We start from the raw sequence: 25,722 nt of genomic DNA on the forward strand, positions 1-25,722 counted from the left end.
GCTCCCCTGCGATATCTGAGTGGGCGAGGATGCAAAATTATGCGCAGCTTTTGTCCGTCTCCAAGGAGTCCCAGGCTCCCAAACGGTTAAAAGCCACTCACTGCCGGCGGAGACGTGAAATTTATTTGAAATCAATGCCGAGCATTGGTTATGCTAATTCTGGGGCATGGCCAGACCTGGACATCTGGAATGATCTACGCGCTTAAAAACGCCACTCGCCACCATCTTCTCCAGGTAATTTTCCACCCCGCGCGCGGTCGGCGCTGGAAAAGTACTTCTGGCCCGCGGGCCGGGCGCGCTCGGGGGGCGCGGCGGGCGCGGCGGGCGCGCGGCCGGGACCCCAGCCCCCAAACTTTGGCAAGTTGCGGGCGCCGGCGCTCCCGGAGGCGCGGGGCGCGGCCGCGGGCGGAGCCGCCCCCTGACGCCGGCCGCCCCTCCCGGCCGGGCCGCCCGCGGCCGGGCGCAAAGTTTGCGGCCGCCCCTGCGCCGCGCCCGCCCGATGCATGGGCGCCAGGCTGCGGCGGCGCCGGTGACGGACGGCCATATTTGCCGGCGCGGCCCGAGCCGCCGACAACAAAAAGTGCGCGGGCGCTCGGCGGGCGCTCGGACGGCCGCGGGGACGCGGGGGCCGCCGCGCCGCCGCCCGGCCTCGCCGCCGCCGCCGCCGCCCTCGCGGCCTGGCCCGGCTGCGCCCGGCGCGCCCGCCGCCCGGGGGGATGTCGTACAAGCCGAACTTGGCCGCGCACATGCCCGCCGCCGCCCTCAACGCCGGTGAGTGGGCGCGCCGCGCCAAGTGCGCCAAGTTGGGGCCCGCGCGCCCGGCCCGGCCCGGGGCTCCCGGGGCTCCCGGGGCGGCGGCGCGGACGCGCACGGCGGGGCCGGTCCGGGTCCGGGTCCGGGTCCGGGTCGGGGTCCGGGTCGGGGTCCCGGTCCGGGGCTGCCCCGCCGCCATGATCCCGCGCCGCCGCCAAAGTTCGCGGGGCGCCTGGCGGGCGCGGGGCCGGGGCGCGGGCGGCCGCCGCGGGCCCCCCCACACCGGCGGCCGCGGACCGCGGGGAGCGCGGCGGGCGAGGGCGAGGGCGGGGGAGGCTTGTTCCCGGCTCTTTTCTCCTCCGGCTTTTGGGTGGCTCGGCGAGGGCCCCTGCCGGCGGGAGTCGGGAGCGGCCCGGGCCGCGCCGGGTGCCGGGTGCCGGGTGCCGGGCGCGGGGCGCGGGGTGCGGGGCCCGGGCCGCCTTGGGGAGCCGGGTCGGGCCGGGCTGGGTGCACGTGGGCAGGGCCGGGCCCGCGCGGGCAGGGCTGGGGGCGGCGGGGTGTCCGGCTGCAGCGGGCCCTGAGGGCGCGGGGCCGCGGGGACGGGGACGGGGCGGCCGGCAGGCAGGGGACTCGGTGGGCCTGGGGGTCTGGGCCTGGCGCGCGGGAGCAGGGCTTGCCTCATGCAGGCGCGCGGGGGTCCCCTCAGGCTTGCTCGGAGTGAAAGAAGTTGGTGACCGGGGGCTTCTGGGCCGGAGGGGTGGGGGTGTAGGGGCGGCAGCTCCCCCCCATGCGGGAGCCCCAAGTCTGGGCCTCGAGGGCCCCTGCTGCAGAAGCCGGGAGGGGGACCCTCTCCCTGGCTGGGCTGGGGCTGGGCGCTCCCAGGAAACTCCTGCAGAAGTTGTCAGGCAGCTTCAGGCTGCGCCCAGGGACCTGCCCCCGGGACCAGGGGGACGTAGGGTTGTGGGATTCGCAGGTGACCGGCTTTGTCCCCTCACGGGGCCCCTGTTCCTTAGACGCCTGGTCGGAACAGACTTCCCGAAAGGCGCGTTGGGTGGGGGTGCCTAGGGAGCAGGAGGCCTCAGGGGGGAGGGGACTGGCCCTGCTGGTCACACATGCCACGCTGGCTGTTAGGCTCAAGTTTTGGGCCTTGTCTCCAAACGTTGACTCCCAAATTTCAAAATTCCGAAGAGGGACCTGGAAAAGCGAGATTTAAAAACATCTTTTTGGACACGGAGGTGTAGGGGTCGGAAAGGGTTAAGAGTCGGGGCGCGGAGGGAGAGTTGAATTGCTCAAACGTGGGCTCTGAGCTCCGAGGAGCAAACAGCCACTGTTTTCTCCTCACACTGTCACCTCCTCTGGGGTCCGCAGACCTTACAAAGACGGGCTTTGTTGCCAGGTAGGATCTCTCCAGGCTTCCTCCCCGAGTCTGGGTGCTGGGGGGTGCGCTGCCCCCTGGACAAGGCTCCATCTCAGGCCCGCCCTGTAGTCACCGGGGCGCAGGCCCTAGACTGAGACCTTTGGGGTTTGGGGTCACAGGGACGAGGCACCCCCCTGGGGCCCCTGAAGCCGTGTTCTGGGCCGGCCAGCACCTGCACCCAGGTCTCCTATCTCCTGGGGGGAGTTCCAGGAGTGCTGAGCTTCCCAGAGCTCCGGCGTCTTGGTGGGGGGCCGCCCGCCCCCATGGGCCCCTCTGCAGAAAGCCGGGCTCTCTTCCTGCCATTTGCATCCAAGATGGACTCTCCGCTGCCTGCCGCTCCTCCGGCTTCCTTGTCATCATCCCTCACGCCCTCCAGCCCTGCCTCCTGCTCGCGGGTTGCCAAGCCAACCCGCGGCCTGGCCGGCGGTGGCAGTGGCAGAGTTAGACAAAGCCCCCGCCCCCCTGCCCGAGAGCCCCCCCAGGCGCCCCAAGTGGCGGGAAGGCCGCCAGCTCCCCAGGCCCTGGCGCTCTTTGTCTGGCGTGGGGGCGGGGAGTGCGCCTGGCCCCAGGAGCTTCCTGGCCTCTGCCAACCCCTCCGGCTCCCTGCACACTGCGCTCATTGTCTCAGATGCTCCCAGACGGCTGTGCTGACGTGGTCCCTGTGTCCCGTCCCTGTGTCTGCAGCAAGGAGTGGCCATGAGTGGAACTCAGGGCCCTTTTGCCAACTCTCCCCAGGGCCAGAACCCCCCCGGCGCTGAATAAGGGACCGGCCTCGGCACAGAGTCGGGGTCCCCTGCCACTCTACGAGGTGATGGGAGAGTTGAGCTCTGAGCTACTGCTCGACTCTTCCCCAGCCAAATGGGGCGATTCCCTGTTCCTTCTCCCTTTCTCTTAGCCCCCCAAAACCTAACCTCGGTACCATCAAACAGCAGGCTCTAGAGCCTCAGACCTCTAATGAGAAGCACTGCCTGTAACAGATGGAGAAACTGAGGCCCCAAGAGGGAAGGGCCTCGTCTCAGGCCCCATGGCCTGGACTGGCTCCTAGCCCGGGAGGGGAGATAGGGGAGGGGGCTGAGGGTGGACAGAGGACGCGTGGGAAGTGGCCAGTGTGCTGGAATCTTCTAAATGTCCTGAAGGGCTGGGTCTTCCCAAGCCCAGAGAGCTGTCACTTGTCACTGCTTGTAGCTGTCAGTACTGGAACCCAGGTCTGGGCCTGCAAATCCCCAGCCACCCGGGCCACGCCCACTGCCACATCGCCCACTGCCACATTGGAACACCTGCCGGAACTGGGGTGGGGGGGCGCCCTGTGCCATTCGTGCGCGACTGGCCGCTCCACGGCCGCGGTGGTTGTGGACGGTGGGCCTGCTTGTAGTTTGTCCCCATCCTGAGCAGCATGTCCCCGTGGCACAGGTGTCCCATCATCCCCACTTGGGATCGTGGAAACTGAGGTGCAGAGTGGCCCAGTGCTCTGCTTGGTCAGGATCCAAGTCCACGTTTCCTGAGCGGGCAGCTCAAGCTTCGGCACAAGCCAGGGCCCCAGGGGAGTCCAGGGTAGGCCCAGGACCTAGGAGACATCTCGGGTGCTGTCCCAGCGCCTGGACGAGAGTCGGTGTTGGGGTAGCCAGCCCTCTGCAGTAGCCTCTTGTGTGCCACGTGGCCTGGGGTCAGGCCCCCTTGGGTCTGCGTGTCTGTGTGTGGGGGGGCGTCTGGCTGGCTCCCGGCTTCTCCAGGGCCCCTCCCGCCTCCATCTGCCCGAGCTCCTGAACTTCCTTCCTCCCCTGCCCCTCCCCTCGCCCACACCACACGAGCAGCTGGTTGGTTTGGCCAGACTGGCACCAGCTGTCCATCCCCGGGGCCAAGTCTGTGGAGCCCGCTGTGTGCGAGAGACCGTGTGGCTCTGGGGGCGGCAGGCGGGCAGCTGCCGAGGAGGACTAGGTAAATTCTCCATGGTTACCGCTGTTTGTAATTCTGCAGGATGTCCTTTACCCGCTAATGGCCACTGGGACGCCATTGTGGGTCTGCATGCTCCCAGCCACCGCTCCTCACCCGCGTCCAGCAGGCCGCGTCCTGGGCTGGGCCCTGGGCCCGGCTCGGTCTCTAGCTGCTGGCGCTGGACAGCGTCCCTGAACGTTGCCCCCACGCGTGGGGCCGTAACCCTCCTCTCTTGGGGTGCGGAGCCCTGGGAGTGTAGACCCTCCCCTCCTTGGAGGGGGTGACAGAGCTTGAGGGGTGTGTCTGAGGGCGCACAGAGAGGCTGAGTGGTCCAGGTTGCTGGTTTTGTGTGCAGCGCACCTGCAGCCAGGGCTGGGGCCCCGTCCTCGAAGGCCTTCCCCATCTTCCTCCCAGTGATGAGTCCAGCAGCGAGCTGGGCACCTAGGAGCAAACAGGCTTCCGTGTGTTCGGAATCTCGGTCCAGGTGTGGAGCAGCCTTGGGAGGGGGTGGGCGCTTGTGGCGGCGATGTGGCTCTAGGTTATCAGCGTCTGGGGAGCGGGACACGGAGAGGGGACAGGCAGGGATTAGGCCGAAAACAGCAGTGGCTTTCATCTTTCGTGCCAGTCCCTCCTGCCTGGAAGGCTCTGATGGCCGGGACGGAGTTGTGTGATTGATTTCCTGTGTCTGCCGCAGAGGTGGGGCGGGCGGGTGCGTTCTAGCCACGTATTTGCTGCCAGTCCTCTCGGCGGGCATCAGGGCCATGGCCAGCCAAACTGGAGGTCAATAGCAAAGTTGTTTGTCCTGTGGGGACAGAAGACCACGGTTGGTGGCATGGGTCTTGGGCAGGGCACCATTGCAGGACCCAGTGTCCTCACCTTGGGCACAGCCAGCCCAGGCTGTGACACTCCTGACCCCTCTTTCCTACCCTGCAGCTGGGAGCGTCCACTCGCCTTCCACCAGCATGGCGACCTCCTCACAGTACCGCCAGCTGCTGAGTGACTACGGGCCACCGTCCCTAGGCTACACCCAGGTATGGCACAGTGGGGGCTGGGAGCCTGGGCACCGGGGGGGAGATGTGCTCCCCACCGTCCCGGACGGGAGTCGGTGGAAAACAGGAGCAGAAAGGACTGCAGGGCTGTCACCTGCACTTCCTTGGCCCAGGGCCTGGGCTTGGCACCTGTTCAGACAGGACACATCACAGGAGGGCCACAAGCACTGGGCTTCACGGGGATGTTGAGGCGGGCAGGGAAGGGGGGTGCAGGGTATGGGTGGCAGCCCTGAGAGCTGTTGCGGCCACCACCCCACCTGTCTCTGCACTGGGCCCCCTCACTCCTCTTTCCTGGGCAAGCGAGGCCTGCACTTGGCCTTGGATCTGTAAACTGGGACGGAGGAGGGGGCCGTCCCACTTGTTCCCCATGAGGCGTGAGCCCAGGGAAAGGAGGATGGCCTGTGTCTTAAAGGGTCAAGATGTGTGAGGCTGTGTACCAGCTTCCGCCACTTTCCAGACTGTGACCCCCATGTGGCAGCCCCCCAGGGCTCAGTCTCATCAGTCCCACGTGGATCCTAGTACCTGCCTCAGCGGCTGGTGAACAGCAGGAATGGGGCAAGCCACCACTTCAGCCACATGCCGAATCTGCCAGGGACACGCCGCCCCAGGCCAGGCCCCAGTCCTCTGAGCCGGCGTCCTTGTCAGCCAGAAGGTTCTCCCTGGGCCAGGCCCAGCGCGAGTGTTCCACGGTGGCCTCGAGTGTTCCGAGGTCACCATGGAGGCTGCTCCTCCTGGGGGTGGCCGCCAGCCGCAGTGCCCAGCCCCCCTGGCCATGGCGCGCCAGGCCGTCCTGTCGCAGGAGGAGAAGCAGGCGCGGACCCGGGAACGGGACCGGCTGAAGAAGCGGCGGCGCCGGGGGGACGGGCTGAAGCGCAGCCTGGAGCGGCAGCGCAACGCCGTGGCCATGCGGCGGCGGCGCCAGGAGAGGAGGGAGGACCGCCAGGCCCGGAGGAGGCGGCGGCGCCAGGGGGCTGAGCAGCAGGACCGGGACCAGGACGGGAGGCCGGAGCACGAGGCCAGGGGACAGAGGGGGCAGAGGAGGAGGAGGGGGGAGCTGGCGGCCTCGCTGACCCGGGGCTCTGGGTGGTGGTCGAGGAAGAGGTTTCCTGTGGGGTGGGGCTGCTGGTGGGAGGACAAGTGAATGGGAGCGTCCCGGCAGCGTCCTGGTGGCCTCGGGTGTGGCCTCCATCGCCCGGCTGTACCTGCTTAGCCATCCGGTCCTGGGAAAGCCTGTGAACTTGTTTTTGTTGAGATAAGCCAGCTCTTCTGTCTTTTTGGTTTGAGACGGTAAACTGGCTGTGGGTGGCTTCCTTGAGCGTGCGAGGACGGCAGGGTGAGGACCAGCCTCCTGGACCTCCCCTTGTCCCCCAGCGTGGGACGCACCCGGGGCCGCCTGCCCTCCAGCGGTCCGCCCGGGGCTCAGGCTGGAGTTCGGCCCATCTGAAGTCGTTTCTTTCTGACTCCAGGGAACCGGGAGCAGCCAGGTGCCCCAGAGCAAGTACGCGGAGCTGCTGGCCATCATCGAGGAGCTGGGGAAAGAGATCAGACCCACCTACGCGGGGAGCAAGAGCGCCATGGAGAGGCTGAAACGCGGTAAGCCGCCGGCCAGGTGACCCCACGGCCTGGGGAAAACGTTGGACCCCACGGCCAGGGTTAGGGAGGCATTGGCACTCCTGGCTCCTGTTTTGTTCCAGAATCACAGTCTGATGTGGCGGCCTGGGGAAGAGCCCTGGGGCTGGTTCTGTCTGATTGGGCTTTCAGGCAGGGGATCCCCCGCCCGTGAGCCCCCTCACTCGCGCGCTGCCGCCGGTCTGCTGGCTCCCGAGGGAACCTTCGCAGCCCCCAGACCCTGCGGCTCTGTCCCCAGACGCCTGCTGCACTCCCGTCGGCCGCAGCAGGGAGCCAGACACGGCAGCTTCCTCCTCTGGGCAGCCGTGACCACAGAGGTTGATCACGACCCAGGGTTTAGGGTTCGGAGGTCCCTGCGCTGCCCTCCGCTGTCCCCCCTTTGGAGCGGGGCCCAAGGAAGCGTGTGTTCTGCGCTAGCATTGGCGGGGAGAGGGGAGAGCACTCTGGGGCTCTTTGATGATTGAAGAGGGCGGGCGGGCAGACATCACGGCGAGGTGTGACTGACCAGCTGATTCTGGAAGGACGTTGACTAGGTTGCTACGACTCCGAGTGAAAGGGGCGGAAGGGAGAGGATTTCTGTTTTAGAAGGTGGCAGTTCGGAGCTGTGGCCCGTGAGCTCATTTGAGATGAGGAAGGATTTGGGGGCTGGAGGAGCAACTTTGGGGGGGAAAGAGGAAGCGTGTGGCCCCAGTGGGGGCTGCTGTTGAGGGCGTGAACCCCCAGGGGCGCCTGGGCCAGCGGAGGACAGGCTGCTACCGGGAGCAGGGACGTTCCTGGCTGGTGTTCATGAAACCATTGTGAAGAGGGTGACTGATGGCAAGGCTAGACGGGGTAGAAGCAGGGCAGCTTGGAGGAAGGGGACTGGCCGGGTGAGAGGTGTGGCTGAAGAGGGCTTGGGGACGGGGCGTGGAGTCCGACGGGCATCGCTCTGCTCCCAGGGCCACTGCTTGGAGGTCTCAGGAGGGGGCCATTCTGGGAACCGGAGTGCTGGGAGAATGCTGGACCCCAGGGTCTACCAAGCAATTTGTAGTCACCCAAAAAAAGCAGTGGTTTAAGTCAAGTCGATCCGAGCTGCTGGTTCCTGTGTCAGGGAAGACCTAGTGCCACCCTCTGGCCAGCCAGGCTCAAGCTAACCAAACTTAGGTCACAGCAGGCTGAGACAGGTCACAGACAGGGTGGGGCTCAGGAGCGCTGTTGGCAAACGACAGTCCGTGAACCAAGAATGATTTTTACAGTTTTTAATGGTTGAAAAAAAAAGTACGAGTTGGGACACATGAAAATTAGTGAGATTCAAACTTCAACGGTCATAAATAAAGATTTGTTGGAACATGGCCACACCCATGGTTTACAGATTGGCTGCTTTCATGATACTTGATGGTCACATTGAGTAGTTGTGACAGAGACTGGCCTGAAAAGCTTAAAATGTTTGCTGTCTGGCCCTTTCCGAGGCTCTGAGAGAATACTCGTGAGGTGTGGACACCTAAGTTTTAGCTGCTGATGTGGGGATGTCATTCACAGTGGCCTCTGGGAGTCGTGTACTAGAAGGAATAGAATTCTTGGTGTCTATTAAAATGGGATCAGGCTGGGTGCGGTAGCTCACGCCTGTGATCCCAGCACTTCGGGAGGCCGAGGCAGGAGGATCCTTTGAGGCTAGGAATTTGAGACCAGGCTGGGCAACATAGACCCTATCTCAATCAATCAATCAATCAAAAAATTAGACCAATATTTCATGGAGCTCAGTAGAAGCAAAAATAAAAAGGAGGAAAAAAGCTAACCATAAAAGATTCTTAGGGCAGAAGGTGGCTGAAATATCCTCATCCTGAGGGAAGGATGTCACTCACAGTAAGTAGACGCAGGGTTGAACACACACGAGCCTCATCCTCTTGTACCCTCACATGTGCAGGCTGGAAGTATTCTCTTCCTGCTTGAGAGCAGGCAAGCCCTTTCCAGAACTTAGATTGTCGTGTAGCCAGAGGAAAATCTTCACAGTCGGTCAGACTTAAAGAACTTGGATGGAGGACTAGACGCGGTGGCTCACGCCTGTAATCCTAGCACTCTGGGAGGCCAAGGTGGGCGGATTGTTTGAGCTCAGGAGTTCAAGACCAGCCTGAGCAAGAGTGAGACCCCATCTCTACTAAAAATAGAAAGAAATTAATTGGCCAACTAAATATATATATGTGTGTGTGTGTGTGTATGTATATATATATGTATGTATGTATTAGCCAGGCATGGTGGCGCATGCTTGTAGTCCCAGCTACTCGGGAGGCTGAGGCAGGAGGATCACTTGAGCCCAGGAGTTTGAGGTTGCTGTGAGCTAGGCTGACGCTATGGCACTCTAGCCCGGGCAAGAGTGGACTCTGTCTAAAAAAAAAGAAAGAAAAAAAAGAACTTGGATGGAAACACATTTATTCCCATCATCTGACAGAATGTCATGAAAAGAGAGCTTGCTGGTCCCACCTTGAGTGCAGGAAGAAAGTTTTAGAGAGATGTGAAGGGTTTTGGTTAGGAGTGAAGGGCTTTGAGAGGTGGGATGGGATTTATTTGTGTCCTTTAGGGTCATTTGGATGCAGGTGCCCTGAGTTCCCTTCCAGTCTGAGGGCTCATGGCCAGGGTGTGGAAGGAGGGACCCTCTTCCTGTTCCCGAATGGCTTCTTCTTGCTGGGCGGAGAGAAGTGGGTGAATCGTGGCCTCTGCTTCTCTTTCAGGCATTATTCACGCTAGAGGACTGGTTCGGGAGTGCTTGGCCGAGACGGAACGGAATGCCAGATCCTAGCCACCCGGTTGGTTTTGAAGGCTTTCCATCTTTTTACAAGATGAGAAGTGACAGTCCATCTCCCCTGTTCAGACGAAACTCTTGTTTTCCAAATGGTAGCAGTTTGGTTTTTCCTCCCACGGTTCACCTGACTCTGAACCTGCAGCCTCAAAGATTGAGAAAAGATTTTGCGGTTAATTAGGATTTGCATTTTAAGTAGTTAGGAATTACCCTCTTTTTTTTTTTTTTTTGGTAAGCATTGATTTAAAAGATGCACGTGAAGTTATCGTACAGCAAACTAGTTTGCCCCCAAGACACCTGGGTCTCCCTTTAATCTTCTCTTCTGAGAACATTTCTGTTACCCACGTTGTTCTGTGTTCCTTTTCATAAGCTAATACAGCTCTCGGGATCGTTTTTAACACACACTGGCAGCACGCCTTCCTCAGTAGCTGGTCCGTTTGCCACACAGTGTAGAATCTGCTTAATGTAACTTCTTTTCTGCTTAAGCATTTGCATGACTATTAGTGCTTCAAAGTCAATTTTAAAAATGCACAAGTTATAAATACAGAAGAAAGAGCAACCTACCAAACCTAACAAGGACCCCCGAAAATTTTCGTACTAAGACTGTAAGTAGATTTCAGTTCTGCGTTTACTGTAAGTTGATAAAAACATCTGGAAGAAAATGACTAAACTGTTTGCATCTTTGTATGTATTTATTACTTGATGTAATAAAGCTTATTTTCATTAACAATTTGTATTAAAATGTGGGTTCCTTGAATTCCTAAGTGCTATTTTAAAACAACTCCTCAGTAACTCAGGAGGCTGAGGCAGGAGGATCGCTTGAAGCCAGGAGTTTGAGACCAGCCTGGCCAACATAGCAAGACCCCATTTCTACAACAGAATTAAAAAATTAGCTAGGCATGGTGGTATACACCTATAGTTCCAGCTAGCTACTTGGAAGGCTGAGGTTGGAGGATCACTCGAGCCTAGGAGTTGGAGGTTGCAATGAGTGATGATTGCACCACTGTACTTCAGTCTGGGCAACAGAGTGAGACCCTGTCTCTAAAAATAAATAAAAATAAAATGGCTCCTCAATGAGAGGTAGGAGCTACTTGTGAAAGGGTGTTTTCCCACCTGGCCCAGACACATTTAGTGTGATGACATCATTAGCACAGTTGGCTGAGGAAAGAAAGTGTTTGCTAAGTCAGAGGTAGGGATAAAGTGAAGTGGCATTGTGGGTGCATTTTAAGTGCAGAAAACGGAAGTGTATGCCAGGAAAGAAAGTAAGAAAAGTAACGAGAGCAGAGTTGCTGACCTGCCCACTGCTCCCCTAGCTAGGCCATTCTTAGTTCATAGGCGCTTACCTGTGAGCATTTCCCGGGTGCTTTAGGAATCTTTTGCATAAAAATGTGGCCCCTAAACTCAAGCTAGCTCCTTCATCTGGTGCTCACTGGAAGAATTATCTGCTCTGGTGCTGGGGGAAAATTGGGTTGTGCTGGATTTGTCAAGAATCCACATGGTGGTCTCTGTCGGTGCCTTCCGGGGGGATTTTGAGTTAATTTTTACTTTCTACCTTAGGCACTAGTCCCCTGTAATGAAGACTTGCCTTGGTGAGGGTGGACTAAGACAATGAGAGGTTTATCTGTGATGCAGGCAAGAGGCAAGTTCCAGCTACAAGACAGCTGAGGCTGGCAGGAGTGGGTTCCGGGGCAGTGGGTGTCTCCGAGTCTTCTTCGTGCACATGGCGGGACACGGCAAGGGTACTGGAGAAGACAGATCGAAGCCTCTGTCCTTGTGGTCCAGAGCTCCACACTTCCCTTCCCAGTGTTACTGGTTTCTTGTGTGTCATCAAGACTTTATCTTCTCAAGGGAGGTTGGGATGGAGAAAGGTCCTGCACACTCCAACAGGAGATACAGAATGAGAGACCTACAGAGAGTGCTGAAGTTTTTCCAAAGCAGACCACGCCATGGCGACAAGAGCCTTAACTGTCAGCCTCAAAGATAGAGGTTTACCTGGGCTCATCTGGCCTGCTAAATGGACTGGCCCTCGCTGCAGAAATGAGGCAGGTCCTGCGTCGGGCGGGTCCTCTCACCTCATAGTATTTTCCCTACCTGTGTTGTATGTGAACTCCAGATGAGTTCTAACAAGCCAAGTGATTGAGCATGGCTAAGAAAAAAAAAAAAAAAAAAACTAATAGTAAGGTCAAATCCAGCTTGAGTGATAAAAATTTACAAATCAGGTTCTGGAAGCATCATCTCTTATAAATCTACTTGCAAATCAACATACACAGAATATGTATATTTCTACATTAGAGACTTGGCAACATACAGCCTATTAAGCTAATGGAGTAAATGGGCAAGCAACTTACTTTTAACTCTTTCACCATCTTGTTATCTCCTTTATTCTCTTAACCTGACACGAGGATAACTAACATCTGGTTGTCATTGAACAATGGCCTCCCGGAGGATGACAAAGTGCCTATTTTGCTATTAATGTTTGACTCAATTCTCCAGAAAAATGGATCCAACTGGCTGGGCATGGTAGCTCATGTCTGTAATCCCAGCACTTTGGGAGGCCAAGGCAGGAGGATCACTTGAGGCCAAGAGTTTGAGACCAACGTGGGCAATAGTGAGAGCCTGTCAGTCTCTGCAAGAAAAAAAAAATTAGCCAGGCTTGGTGGGGTGCACCTGTAGTCCCAGCTACTCAGGAGGCTGAGACGGGAGGATCACTTGAGCCCAGGAATTGGAGGCTGCAGTGAGCTATGAGGATGCCACCACACTCCAGCCTGGATGACAGAGTGAGACTCTTTATCAAAAAAAAAAAAAAAAAAAAAGGACTTTACTAATACTAATGCTTTTTTGAAAAACTTTTTTATTTTTGACTTTTATAATAAAACAGTCACATGAGCAAACATGCAGCTGAGAATAAGGGGACAGCCTTCTGACTACTGCCCAGGTGAAGAGCTAGAACTGTCAGCACCCCTAGAGCGGCATCATAAGGACAGCCCCTTTTCTCCCCCAAAGCTGCAATTGTCCTTTTATAGCAACGACTTCCTTGTGTTTCTTTACAGTTTTACTCTTGAAGTGCACATTTCTATTTACTGTAGTTTAGTCCACCACTTAAAAAACCTTGATGTCTTTTAAATCTGTCAAAAGTATTCCTTTAGAAGCTGTGCAGTAACGCCGGTGATGGAGCTCACCACCGTCACTCCCCGGGAGCTCTGTCCGTCCTGCAGTTCCTGTCTCAGTGCACATTTTTACTCGATTCCCTTAGTTCTTTCAGTAGTTTCTTTTTCTCTAGGGTTTCCTTTGCTCTTTTTTTCCTTTCTTGCTTTTTCTTCTCTGCCTCTCGTTTTTCTTTGAGAACCGGACTGTTCTCACCATTGTAGAAAACGTCTACTTTCTCTTGTAGAATTTTCCGAGCTCGCTTTCTGTTTTCATCAACTGATCTTGTCTGATGGCACTGTAAGAGACAATATTTTATAATGTGAAATCCACAGGATGTTAAGAGATGGACAGGACCTCAGAAATCACTAAATTCAACCTGTTTGCTTTGCAAATAGGGACAGGCCCAGAAGATAAAGCCACCCGTCAGGAATCCCCATGAGTCAGTGACAAAGTGAAGACCAGACTCTTTCCTGCCCCTGCCCCAGGCCTCTGCCTTATTCTGCACCCTAGCTGTATTATATGGCTTTTGCTGTGACTGCTTTATAATTAGGAGTGTTACTTGTGTTTAGAAGTAACAGTAGCCTTCAAATAACTTAAAGTCCCAAAATAATTATGAAAACATCAACTGATGTATCTAGCTTGTGGCCAGGGACAACCACTTGCTGTACACCATTCCTAAATATAAAACTGTCTGAAGGAAGAAAATAGCATCTTTGTTAATCAGCCATAACATTCGTTATATAATGCCTTAGTTACAGGTGAGTGCCTTCCAAAGCTGTTTGATAAAAGAGAAATTCTGAAATTAGGGTGAAGTAATACTAAAAGCAAATTTGGAATAAGTTATAAAATAGGTTAAATAAGAATTAACTGTCAGTTTTCAGAATTCTGTTATTCTGATTTTTTTTTCCAAGGAGAAAAAGAAAAGTGATCCAGGTTTTAAATGACAAACCTCCGGCTCAAAAACTTGGCAATGAAATAAGTCTATTAGGAACATGGACTTTGGGTTTGGTCTGAGTTGACTCCTATAAGTGGTAGGGCCTTGGGCAAGTTACTTTTTTTGGGGTCTTCTGATGAGGACTGGAAAATCTGCTAGACAAATTCTAAAAGAGCTGTGACACTTTGGGCAAGTTACTTAACCTTTCTGGGCCTCAGACTGCACATGTGTACCACGAAGAAAGTCATGGCCATGGGGTTGTAAGTGCTGAAGGAGCTGACGCTGCTGAGAATAGCGCCGCTCACAGTCACATGATCTGTAAGTATCTGCTGTCTACTGCCACACAGGAAGGCCTGCCTGTGCTGCCTCTTCTCTGCTGCCCCTCGAGGCTCGTGCTGCCTCCGGGCTCTCTAGTGGTCCGCAGGAAGCAGAATGGATCTGCAGGAGCACTGACGGCTTGTCTTTCAGAGGCAGTGGGGTTACTGCCACCAAACCAGGGATAGGTACAGAGCACTTCTTAGGGGTTCAGATTTTGTTGAAGGCTGGTGACATTCTGATCAGAGGTCTGTTTTTTATATAAAGAAGGAAGACTCGTCTAGCAGCTGTGCACAGCACCTTTTCTTCTGAGGCTGAAAATGGCAGGCCTTCATCAGCTCCCTGTCAGTCCCCCGTCTCCAGAAGGGGAGTATCACTGACATTTACCAAAAGGAGATGGGGACATGGAAGACGTGGCCATCCTAACGTCAATCAGTCAGGTCAACTAGGGGCTGAGCCTGCTAGCTGTGGACCCAGGCCCGCGCGCCGCCTGCTCAGGGACTTGGCCCCGCGGCAGTGCAGCGGAGCTCTGCAGCGTCCTGCAGCTGGAGAGGCTTTGAAAGGACGTGCTGCCCAGGCACCTGCCTCTATCAGCCACGGCTTAGCTTTGTCAAGACACTGCTTCCCGGGCAGCAGCCAGACACCAGTGCTGTCTGCCAACTTCACGGATGGCAGCAATAACCTGGCTCCTAGGCATCCTGAACCAGGCTCTGAGGCCGTGTGGAGGCTCTGGCTTAGGGAGGACTGCCCTGGGGCATGGGATGCGGTCCCGAGTGCCCTCTGCTGCTGGGCTCTGAGAGGGCGGCCTCTGCCAGAGGGAGGATGCACTTCAGCCCGTCGCCACCTGCGCTCAGTGAGCTCCACTGTGGCTGCGGAAGCCCCAGGCTGGGCCTCCCCCCGCAGCGTCTCCCTCTACCTTCACCACGATGCCCGAGGGGACGTGCTTCAGCACCACGCAGTTGCTCGTTTTGTTGGTTGCTTGGCCCCCTGGACCGTGTCCTTTCACAAACTGCTCTTCGAGTTCATTCTCGTCCAGGGAAAGCAGAGGAGGGCAGTCCCTCTTGCCTGCCATCGGGACTAGAGTGACAGCCATTCCTGGGGATAACAACGTCAGCTTCTCCCAAAGCTGGAGGCCCCATGGCACTGTGCGTATCCTGGTCAGGGGTGCAGGGAAACGAAATAAACCTGGGGTGCTCATGAAGAAAGTGGCTCTGCTCGCTCCGGACCTGAATTAGACAGATAAAAAAGACAGCTTTTCAGTAAGATGCATCTGCCCTCAGGATTATACTTCAGGTTCTAAGATAGCTTTTTATAAAACAATTTGAAGGATGACCCATCTGTTACCTTGGGTATTAAGGAAATGAGGAAAGACAGATGACTCAGCAAGACACCCCCTCCACCCTACTCTGCAGCCTCCCTTTGTCTGCTGTGTCCTTACCAGTCCGTGCCCTGCCGGCTAATAAATATTTTCTTACAACAGACCAAAAATATCTTCAAAGCACCCAGAGGTACTGTTTTCTCAAGAAGGAGAGGTTTTGAGTGTGACATTCAAAGGAACAGGGCTGTAATTTGAGAAATATTAATAAATAGTACATTAAGCAAGAATTGGGATCTGAATCAAGTGACAGTATTTAAATGTTCAAGAATCTTTGAAATCAAAATGTAAAGATGACAGTATGAGAGTCTATTTTATAGCTGAGCTTAAACAGTCTGACACAGTAAACATCACTATCAATCAATGTCACGATTGTTGTTTTTTAATGTTTCCAGTTTCATGGATTTGAATGGGAACATCTGTTCCCTCGGCCGCACTGCCAATAATGTGATCCAACTGGTACTCGTTGTTAGAACTACCAAATCAACTCATTTCTGTTAAGGTGCCTGTTAAAGTTTAAAATACCATGTAAGGTATAGTGAGGGATATGAGATGAAAAAGAGCTAGACTTTGTCTTCATGGAGCTTACAGGCTAGTGAAGATACCAAAAAGAAAGTGGTATTTAACAATAACACTTTAGCTTCTCAATACACAGCACAAGGTTGAAATTATTTAGTTGACACGTGAATAGGACAGAAAATAATAGCTGTGAGGATATGGCAAATACCACAAGCCTTTGCTTTTTTCCAGGGGTGCAAGGCAGAAGGATCTGAAAGGTCTCCCATGTGAACAGGGGTGAGCTACCACCTGGGCCTGCTTTCTCAGCTGGAAAATGGGTGAGTTAGCCCTTCTTCACCCATCTCATAAAGGCTTAAAAAAGATCAAAGAGGCAGGGCACCGTGCCTCATGCCTGTAATCCCAGCACTTTGGGAGGCCAAGGTTGAGGGATAGCTTGAGACTGGCCTAGGCAACATAGCGATACCCCATCTCTCAAAAAACAGAGAAAAAAGTGCTTTGATTTTTTTTTTTTTTTTTTTTTTTTGAGACAGAGTCTCACTCTGTTGCCTGGGCTATAGTGCCATGGTGTCAGCCTAGCTCACAGCAACCTCAAACTCCTGGACTCAAGTGATCCTCATGCCTCAGCCTCCCGAGTAGCTGGGACTATAGGCATGTGCCACCATGCCTGACTAATTTTTTCTATATATGTTTTTTAGTTTTCCAGCTAATTTATTTCTGTTTTTTTAGTAGAGATGGGGTCTCGCTCTTGTTCAGGCTGGTCTTGAACTCCTGAACTCAAATGATCCACCTGCCTCAGCCTCCCAGAGTACTAGGATTACAGGTGTGAGCCACTACACCTAGCCCAGAAAGGGCCTTGTTGATACCTTTTGAAGCTTGAGACTGATTTTTTTGTAAAATCTCTGTCACCCAGGTGGACTATGGGAATTACAAATGTACCACTTGCTTAGCACGTTTTTTTGTTTTTTTGTTGCTAGGGCTAGAGTGCCGTGATGTCAGCCTAGCTCACAGCAACCTCAAACTCCTGGGCTCAAGTGGTCCTCCTGCCTCAGCCCCCCAAGTAGTTGGTACTACAGGCATGGGCCACAACGTCTGGCTAGTTTATTCTATTTTTGGTCGCCTGGCTTATTTTTTCTATTTTTAATAGACACAGGGTCCCACTCTTGCTCAGGCTGGAATGCAGTGGCGTCATCACAGCTCACTGTAGCAGCCTTGAAGTCCTGGACTCAAGCAATTCTCCTGCCTTGGCCTCCTAAGTAGCTAGGACTATAGGTGTGTGCTACCACGCCAGGCTAATTTTTAAATTGTTTTTAGAGACAGGGTCTTGGTATATTGCTCAGGCTGGTCGTGAACCCCTGGCCACAAGCAATCCTCCTGCCTTGGCCTCCCAAAGCACTGAGAGACAGTGGTTATCTTTAGAATGATGACACAATATTATCCATCTCTATCTCTGCTATTCCTGTGGGAAGTAAATACAGTGAAACATAAAATAACATACTTTCCTTGTCAATGCTAATTTTCAATTCCATGACAGACATAATGGTCTAAACCCGTGTCTTCTCTTTATGACAATCAGTGTGTTCTGTCAGTGGGTAATAATTAAGATGGTATTGGCAAGGTGCTTCATGGCTATGAAGGGCTGTATCTTGAAATACAATGTGCCAATGAAAGTGATATTTTAAAAATTGGTTTTGTTGGCCGGGTGCGGTGGCTCACGCCTGTAATCCTAGCACTCTGGGAGGCCGCGGCGGGCGGATTGCTTGAGGTCAGGAGTTCAAAACCAGCCTGAGCAAGAGCGAGACCCCGTCTCTACTATAAATAGAAAGAAATAAGTTGGCCAGCATATATATATAAATGAGCCGGGCATGGTGGCGTATGCCTGTAGTCTCAGCTACTTGGGAGGCTGAGGCAGGAAGATTGCTTGAGCCCAGGAGTTTGAGGTTGCTGTGAGCTAGGCTGACGCCACGGCACTCACTCTAGCCTGGGCAACAAAGCAAGACTCTGTCTCAAAAAAAAAAAAAAAAAAATACTGGTTTTGTTCAATGTGTATCAAATACTTTAGAGGTATCTTCAAGAAAAGATAAACAATAAACCCAAGCACTTTCTCTGAAATCTCTACAACAAAGAATCAACTCACCTATAAACGATTAAATGAATAGACTAAGTCAATGTCCAGAATGTCCCTTTCCTTATTTCTGCTTTCAATCCACAAAGCACAATTCCTTTGTGCATCAGAGCTCATAGTCCCAGGTTAGATTCATTATGGAACGTGAGTCCGAGCCTCTCTCGGGGTTTCTCTTCCGCTAGTTAGTGAATCTGACCAGGCAGGACAGCACTGGTGTATAGTACAGTGACAAAGAGAGGAAGCAAGTCTGAGACAAGGCGAAACTCCCAGACAAAGGACAGAGAGGAGAGTGCTTTTATCAGCTGCTTTGTCACCATCCCACTGTTTGAAATCTCTACCTTCCTGTCCTAGTTCAGAGCTGACAGACACACTGGAAGGTCTCCCACCCAACCGGAGTTCAGGCAGGTCCCCAGTGTTCAGTTACTGGCTGCTTTGTTAAACAGCTAATTCCAACAGCCAATCAGACGACTGTAGACACTTTTAGTATCTCATGTAGCTTTGGCCCGACTCCAATGACTGCTAAAAATGACAAACACACCCATGGTTCCACTTCCCCAAAGGCCAAAGAATACGGATTGGATTTCGGTTTTTGTGATACCCACAGAGCAACCCAAAGTCTTTGGAAAACAATAAAAGCAGCTCAAATTATAGCTCATCGTGACATTAAAAAAGAGAAAAAGAAAAATGGCACAGAGAAGTGCTAGTAACGGGAAACCGGCAGTCATGACAGCTTTGCCTAGTTCCTTTCTGCAAGTGTGAGCTTCATTGAAGGCCGGCGACTTCCCCTTGGCCCTACTTTTCCTTTTGTGATGGCTTCTGCACTAAATAGCTGGTCACAGTTAAGGTTAAAGCTGCTGTTATTATCTAAGTCCCGTCCAACCTGGTCAAGTTCAGAGATAATAGGTCTGAGGACTTTAGAAAAGGGAATGTTAATTTGTTCAAGAGTATTTTAAACATCTACTCAGGGTCAGGCATGGACCCCAGGAGCCCAAGGAGCCTGTAACATAAAAGAAATTAAGACACCCATAAACATGATACATGCCATAGCTCAGAATGGATGACATGCTACATTGCAGTGACCCTCAAACTTTACTATGCCCCCAGATCACTCGGAACCTACATTCTGTTAGGTGGCCCCCTTCATTGCTGGATCCAGCCAGCCCACATGTCCTCTTCAAGTTCCACATTCAACCCGATCCAAGGCAGACATCTAGCCCAGGGATGGCGTGTTCAACTCTGCAACAAGGCCTGTTCCTGGGGCAAACAATCACAGGCTATAACTAGATGTATGGAGGCGACACTGTGTCACCAAGAGCTCTGTTTTAGAGAGAGGTAAGGAGGACGGTAATGGAATGCCTTTCCTTTCGTGCCTCTAAGAGGGATAAAGGATATTTGAATGTATTTTCAGGAAAGCGTACATAAGATTTCAATCTCTGGACATGCCTTCTTGATACCGTTTATTTAAAATTAACAGTTTAAGTATTCTTTTTAGAAAGGTATGAACAATAGTTTCTCTTAGCCACAACTTTCCTGGTATACCAACCTTGCAGAAATTCCATTAAAGCTAAGCAAAATAGGGTGCTTTAGGAAAGATGACTGTTAAACCTCTCATCAGTCAGTCTCATCACTGAAACTTTAATGTGTGTACAAATCACCGGCGAGTCTTGTTACGGTGACACTGCTTTGTTAATTTTTTGTAGAGTTGAGGTCTCACTATATTACTATATTTGAGGCTGACCTCAAACTCCTGGCCTCAAGCCATCCTCTTGCCTCAGCTTCCCAAAATGCTAGGATTACAGGTGTGAGCTCCTATGCCTGGCTTGAAACTTTATAAAATTTATCAACTACACTGTTAAAACAGAAATATATATATATATATATATATATATATATATATATCAGTAATAGTAATACTATTGTCTAAGTAATACTATTGTCTAAGTAATACTATTTGTCTAAGATAGGGCTGGACACTCTGCATGTTTTTAAGAGATGGGGGTCCTGCTATGTTGCTCAGCCTGGATTCGCTCAAGTGGTTCCCCCAGCCTCAGTCTCCCGAATAGCTGGGAGCACAGGCCACCACCATGCCTTCCTGGAGACTGTGCATTTCTAATCAGCTCCCAAGTGAGGCTGCTGCTCCAGGGACCACGCTTTGAGTGGCATGGCCTACGGCTTTCAGCAACGGTTCTGCCCGTGTCCTGGAATTTAGGATTGTCCGGCTGCTTGACGAGAGCCCTAGGATCACGATGGCAATGATAGAGACTGAGAAGGTGTAACGGAGCATGACAGCATGGCAAGGAAATCATCTAGAGAAAAGAATTAAATGAATATTGATTTGACTGGGAGGCTGAGGCGGGCCGATTGCTCAAGGTCAGGAGTTCGAAACCAGCCTGAGCAAGGGCAAGACCCCATCTCTACTTAGATAGAAAGAAATTAATTGGCCAACTAATATATATAGAAAAATATTAGCCAGGCATGGTGGCCCATGCCTGTATCCCAGCTACTCGGGAGGCTGAGGCAGCAGGATTGCTTGAGCCCAGGAGTTTGAGGTTGCTGTGAGCTAGGCTGACGCCATGGCACTCACTCTAGCCTGGGCAACAAAGTGATACTGTGTCTCAAAAAAATAAAGAAAGAAATAAAAATATTGATTTGAGCTAGCAGAGCAGGTGACATAGGGATTGAGAAACTGGGTCATCTGAAGAAAAAAAGAACACCCAAAATGTCACCTTTTTTGTTAATATTCTAAAACAGTGTTGTCCAATAGAAATCTAATGCTAGCCATATGTGAAATTCTAAATTTTCTAGTAGTTACATTAAAAATAATAAAAAGCAGATGATTAATTTGAATATATTTAACCCAATATATCAAAATCATTATTTCAACATGTAACGAACATAAAGGAGATAATTTTTTTAATATGAAGTCTTCAAAATTTGGGGTGTATTCATACTTATAGCACATCTCAATTCAGACCAGCCACACTTCAAGTGCTCACCAGCTATTGTGCGGGGGGCTACGGTGTTGGATGACGTGGGTCTAGAATCTTGCTACTCAAAGTGTGGTCCACAGAGCAGCAGCAGCACCACCACTTGGAAGAACCTGCATTTTTACAAGACCCGCAGGTGGTTCAGAGACACAGCACAGTTTGACAAGCGTTGCACTCCAACACAGGAGTCAGCAAGTTCTGCTGGCTGCTAAGGCAGACACTTTGAAAAGCTGTTGTTTCTTATTTTTGTAACATTTAAGGAGTGGGGACCAGAATTCAGGAGTGCTGATTTCCTACTTACCATCATCTCTCTTTCTCAATAAGGAGATGGAACCATAAGTCTTAAAACAATGACCTAATACACGGTTAAGGACCAAACACAGCAAGCTTAAACAAACCAAGGAGTGATGTTGCTGCTTTGAAAATACAAAATGACCAGCTGATGGCACCAGAAGCTTAAGTGAGAGGACAGTGACTCTCTAGGAAATGCTTGAAAAGTAATTCATGTTTGAAAAGTGTGTTTTTGTGCTCCCTGCAAAATGCAAGTTAAAAAAAAGGAGCCTTTCTCCTTCACATCTAGCTCTTCCTGCAGTCCTAGATGCCTGAAATCCTTGTAAGGTGGAAACACCTCTCCAGATGGTATCGCTGAGTACTGCAGGTTAGCCTTGAAACAGACCATGTCTTTGCGGAGGCATGGGGTTTTACCAAGAGCCCTTCATCCACAGTAAGTGTTTACAGATAATTATTTCTCAAACAAAGAAAGCATAATGGATTGAGCAGGAAATGCAGAGATGCTATCTTTGATTTTGGGGGACAAGAGGAACAGGAGACTATTCTGTCTGGTCTAAATTTTTTTTTTTTTTTTTAACTTTTTTTTTTTTTTTGAGACAGAGTCTCCCTTTGTTGCCCAGGCTAGAGTGAGTGCCGTGGCGTCAGCCTAGCTCACAGCAACCTCAAACTCCTGGGCTCGAGCGATCCTTCTGCCTCAGCCTCCCGGGTAGCTGGGACTACAGGCATGCGCCACCATGCCCGGCTAATTTTTATATATATATCAGTTGGCCAATTAATTTCTTTCTATTTATAGTAGAGACGGGGTCTCGCTCTTGCTCAGGCTGGTTTTGAACTCCTGACCTTGAGCAATCCGCCCGCCTCGGCCTCCCAAGAGCTAGGATTACAGGCGTGAGCCACAGCGCCCGGCCTGTCTGGTCTAAATTTAATAGACTTCCTGCTGCTGAGTTCAAGAGACACTAATGAAGTATTTAAAGAGAAAAGTATTCAATTCACACTCTTCCAGCTTCCACAGAGAATTACACCTGTCCTATTTATGTGCATCACATTTCTTCTATTTAAGGCATCTAACAGGTACTTTATAATTTTTTTTGGAGACAGGTTTTCATTCTGTTGCCCTGGCTGGAGTGTAGTGGTGTCATCACAGCTCACTGTGACCCCAAACTCCTGGATTTAAGTGTATAAAAAAAAACTCCTGGGTTCAAGTGATCCTCCTGTCTCAGCCTTCTGAGTAGCAGGGACTACAGGTGGGCGCCACCACGCCTGGCTAATTTTTTGTAGAGTTGAGGTCTCACTATATTACTATATTTGAGGCTGGCCTCAAACTCCTGGCCTCAAGCCATCCTCTTGCCTCAGCTTCCCAAAATGCTAGGATTACAGGTGTGAGCTCCTGTGCCTGGCTTGAAACTTTATAAAATTTATCAACTACACTGTTAAAACAGAAACATATATATATATAGGATATATATATATATATATATATATATATATATATATATAAAGCAGTAATAGTAATACTCTACATTTTCTAAAAGTGTCATAGCTTATATTACCATTAATGATGCCTTGTATTTGTTTAGGACTTAAACATTTCCAAAGCACTTTCAAAATGATTGTTTTTAACACATATAAAGGAAATAAGGGATGTACACCATGTGTGGATTATCTCAGGGAGACTTACTTTGGAAAATAATTAGGTTTTCAATTTTTGAAATTAAATTCATCCTTCCTATAACTTGTTTCATTACTAGATCTGTTATTTTCCCAGTTCCTTAGGCAATATTAGCTCATTTCCCTTAACTTTCTCTTTTTGACTCTCCCTCCATTTTTTTGTTCCAGAAAGGTCATACTGCAGAGGAATGTGAGCTTTGTAGTCAGCGTTCCCTGCTTTCTTTGTCTCAAATCCATGATTCACTTTCTCTGCAACTTTGGCCACTTCTCCTCATTTCTAAACCTAGGGTGAGAACAAAATCATGTATGTAGCCACAAACATAAGCACTTAGTGCTCATTAAATGGTAGCACTTCAGGTCCCTAAATACAAGGCTGAAGAACCTCTGACTAACATACCACGTAAGGGTGGTCTTATGGCACAAACCCAATCCAGAAACGGATTATTTCAAGGGCTTTTAGAGCTCAGAGCGAAAGGCATCCACAGCAGTGACTTGCAAACTATTTTACGTGGTATGGTCCAATTTAAGAAGTACATGGAAACCACGACATTACTGGAAAACATGCTATTTGGTGGGGTCATAATTCTGGTCTATGAAATCAGGTGCCAAGGAGATTATTATGATGCCAAAAATACAGTCTGACATCCTAGCAGGCTTATGTTGAAAGATAAAAACCACCTTCATTGGAAGTAAGTCCTGGTTTGAACATGAATATCTTTAGGAATCATGTCATGTAGAAAAAAAATCATGAAAGATGGGAAAGATTAAAGTTTTATTGTTTATCATTTTTTGCTGAAGAGAATTTCCCCCAAACAAACCATTTGGACATAAAAATCAATGATACAAAGTAACACCCTGGTTAAGACACTAAATTCCTCAAGCCATTACCAGCTACTGTTACTGAATAGCTTGATTGGATGGAAAAGATCTCCATTCAAAAAGCTGTCAATTTAAAGTCTTTAAGACAAATGAGAAACACTTGAGTAATTCTAGCTTATAATAAAATGGTAACATACCATTATAACGGCATAAAATAGTGGTGTAAGCTTGCTTACAAGTAGTGTAAAATCTCTAGTGGGGGGGGATTATTTAGATTAGGTGAACAGTTATTTTACTTAACACATTCTCTTGAATTTCTGAAGCCTTCTACTCTGTTTTCTATATTCAGAAATAATTTTTTTGGCTTTACAAACTACATTTTAATCTGCTGATAAAGCTTTGAAAAAGGCATTTCTTTTGCCTAGTGTTATTAGTCAAAGGCAGTTTCCACGTTTAATTTTTAAAATGAAGACTCTACCAAAGAGCTAAATCTAACGTAAGAAGTGTATGGTGGAGATAACCTTACCAAAATATGTCACTGCATGAGTGAGTTTACAAGATAATGCAGATAATCAGAATACTAGTTCCTAAGCATGTTGGCTTATTAAGACATTAATGGATTTAAAAAATTACCTAAAATCACATTGCCAAACCCCAAAAACATACACACCCAAACTGAACACAGCCCATTGGATTTTGTAGCCAAAAGCAATGATCTCCTGCCTCTTACATGGTTGATACCTAATCATCAGCACTCACTTTTGGGATTAATATTTTTCTTGTGGGTTAACATTGTTCTTGTAGGGAAACACACTTCTCTGCCTAGAGCTGTCTCAGGAATTCACACTTCTCAATTCTGTGGGTGCAAGATTCCACAGTGACTCAAACAATAGATTGTGTGACCAACTGAAATTAGTGCTAAAAACGGTTGCTTTCCTTTGGTGGGTTTGAAAATATGGTCACTGAAAACAGAGCCCTGTGCTTAACGACATTTTTGTTTTGGTTAACTGTTACATGAGCATAATATTGACTGGTGGATATTAGGGGGTGTGTGTCAAATTTATTTAAGCTTGAGATCTTACATACACTGATGGGGTTTTGGACAGAGATTTAATTTTTACTGTTGAAAAGGAACTGGTAAGTATTCTTAGGAGGCTCAGATGAGATGGAATGCCTCTTGGCAGACCTGTCATTCCAGGGGCAAATGAAATACACCTCCCGTTCCTGGCTTCTCGGTGCCACTACTTCTGGCACGCCTAAGTGATAGTGCTTGCGAAGTCCCTTTACTACGGGGCCAGGACACATGGAGGGAACCTGAGGGCTGGAGGAGCCTTAAAGGTTAACTAGGCTGAAGAATGGAGGCTGAACAGCGCGCATGGGAAAGGCTGGGGGCCCGCGGGGAGGAGGGCGGGTTCCCTGTGGCCCTTCAAACGCCTAGCAAGGGCAGTGCTGACACCTACTACGTGCCAGGCCTGAAACAGGCTCTGATGCGTGGTCAGAGCTCCATCCCACTCTGCCGAGCAAGTAAATGAGGATCCTTGTATCTCTCCTTGGGCCTCCGTGGAACTGTTTTCTCCAGGGCGGTCTCTCCTCCTCTCTCCCACCCCGGAGTGGTGGAAAAGCCTCAGGCCCGACCTCCTGCAACCTAGGGTACATCAAGGCCCAGAGGAAACCGAGCTCAGGTGTCAGGGCCGGCTCCAGCTCACCGCCAGCGGGGCCTCAACTAAGCTGGCTGCGCGACTTGGGGTAGCAAGCCGGGAAAAGCTCACGCGCCCTGGCTCCTCGTCCTTTATCCAAGGCCCCTGAGAGTCGTGGGCAGCCGTAAGCGTACCTGGCTTCCCCGCAGACGCTTACCTGATCTCAGGACCGGCCTCCCGCCCCCAATGTTCTGGGAGACCCTGGACGACCGCAGAAGAGAGTTCGCAGCGCGTTCCCGGTTGTGCGCACGCGCCGTACTCGTGTCCCTGGTTCCCTCACCGGCCTGAGGCTCAT

The 25,722-nt window shown here is 51.3% G+C and overlaps 2 protein-coding genes and 1 non-coding gene across 7 annotated transcripts; 1 reads left to right on the top strand and 2 right to left on the bottom strand.

Moving 5' to 3' along the window:
• Positions 1-88: 88 nt before the first annotated feature.
• On the top strand, positions 89-10,283 carry CDK2AP1 (cyclin dependent kinase 2 associated protein 1). Of its 4 annotated transcripts, none has more exons than XM_012782188.3 (4): positions 89-234; positions 5,036-5,133; positions 6,618-6,744; positions 9,486-10,283. In XM_012782188.3, exons 2-4 carry the CDS (start codon positions 5,065-5,067, stop codon positions 9,551-9,553), a joined length of 264 nt encoding a protein of 87 aa, XP_012637642.1. In that variant the 5' UTR covers positions 89-234; positions 5,036-5,064; the 3' UTR covers positions 9,554-10,283. The 4 variants fall into 4 exon arrangements, with proteins under 4 accessions (XP_012637642.1, XP_012637641.2, XP_012637644.1 ...); XM_012782187.3 differs by lacking the exon at positions 89-234 and adding an exon at positions 464-771; XM_012782190.3 differs by lacking the exon at positions 89-234 and adding an exon at positions 2,048-2,149.
• Positions 9,170-25,692, bottom strand: MTRFR (mitochondrial translation release factor in rescue). Of its 2 annotated transcripts, XM_012782193.2 has the most exons (4): positions 25,585-25,689; positions 19,086-19,219; positions 14,866-15,175; positions 9,170-12,995 (listed from the first exon to the last, which is right to left on the bottom strand). In XM_012782193.2, coding segments are annotated over exons 2-4 (531 nt in total). In that variant the 5' UTR covers positions 19,088-19,219; positions 25,585-25,689; the 3' UTR covers positions 9,170-12,776. The 2 variants fall into 2 exon arrangements, with proteins under 2 accessions (XP_012637647.1, XP_012637648.1); XM_012782194.2 differs by lacking the exon at positions 19,086-19,219 and having other exon boundaries at positions 25,585-25,692.
• Positions 13,759-13,820, bottom strand: LOC142863798 (U7 small nuclear RNA). The gene has a single exon (XR_012914436.1). It is a non-coding gene; the product is annotated as a U7 small nuclear RNA (small nuclear RNA).
• Positions 25,693-25,722: the final 30 nt, after the last annotated feature.

The sequence above is a fragment of the Microcebus murinus genome, chromosome 22, assembly GCF_040939455.1.
Source record: "Microcebus murinus isolate Inina chromosome 22, M.murinus_Inina_mat1.0, whole genome shotgun sequence".
NCBI classification, from domain to species: Eukaryota; Metazoa; Chordata; class Mammalia; order Primates; family Cheirogaleidae; genus Microcebus; species Microcebus murinus.

Bases quoted from the DNA above. Each gene is read 5' to 3' on its own strand.
- CDK2AP1 (XM_012782187.3), top strand. From the start codon at position 717: ATGTCGTACAAGCCGAACTTGGCCGCGCACATGCCCGCCGCCGCCCTC. The intron at 772-5,035 runs GTGAGTGGGCGC...CCTACCCTGCAG, and splicing joins CGCCGCCGCCCTCAACGCCG to CTGGGAGCGTCCACTCGCCT. The intron at 6,745-9,485 runs GTAAGCCGCCGG...CTTCTCTTTCAG, and splicing joins CATGGAGAGGCTGAAACGCG to GCATTATTCACGCTAGAGGA.
- MTRFR (XM_012782193.2), bottom strand. The intron at 12,996-14,865 runs GTAGAGGGAGAC...TGTCTCTTACAG, and splicing joins CCTCGGGCATCGTGGTGAAG to TGCCATCAGACAAGATCAGT.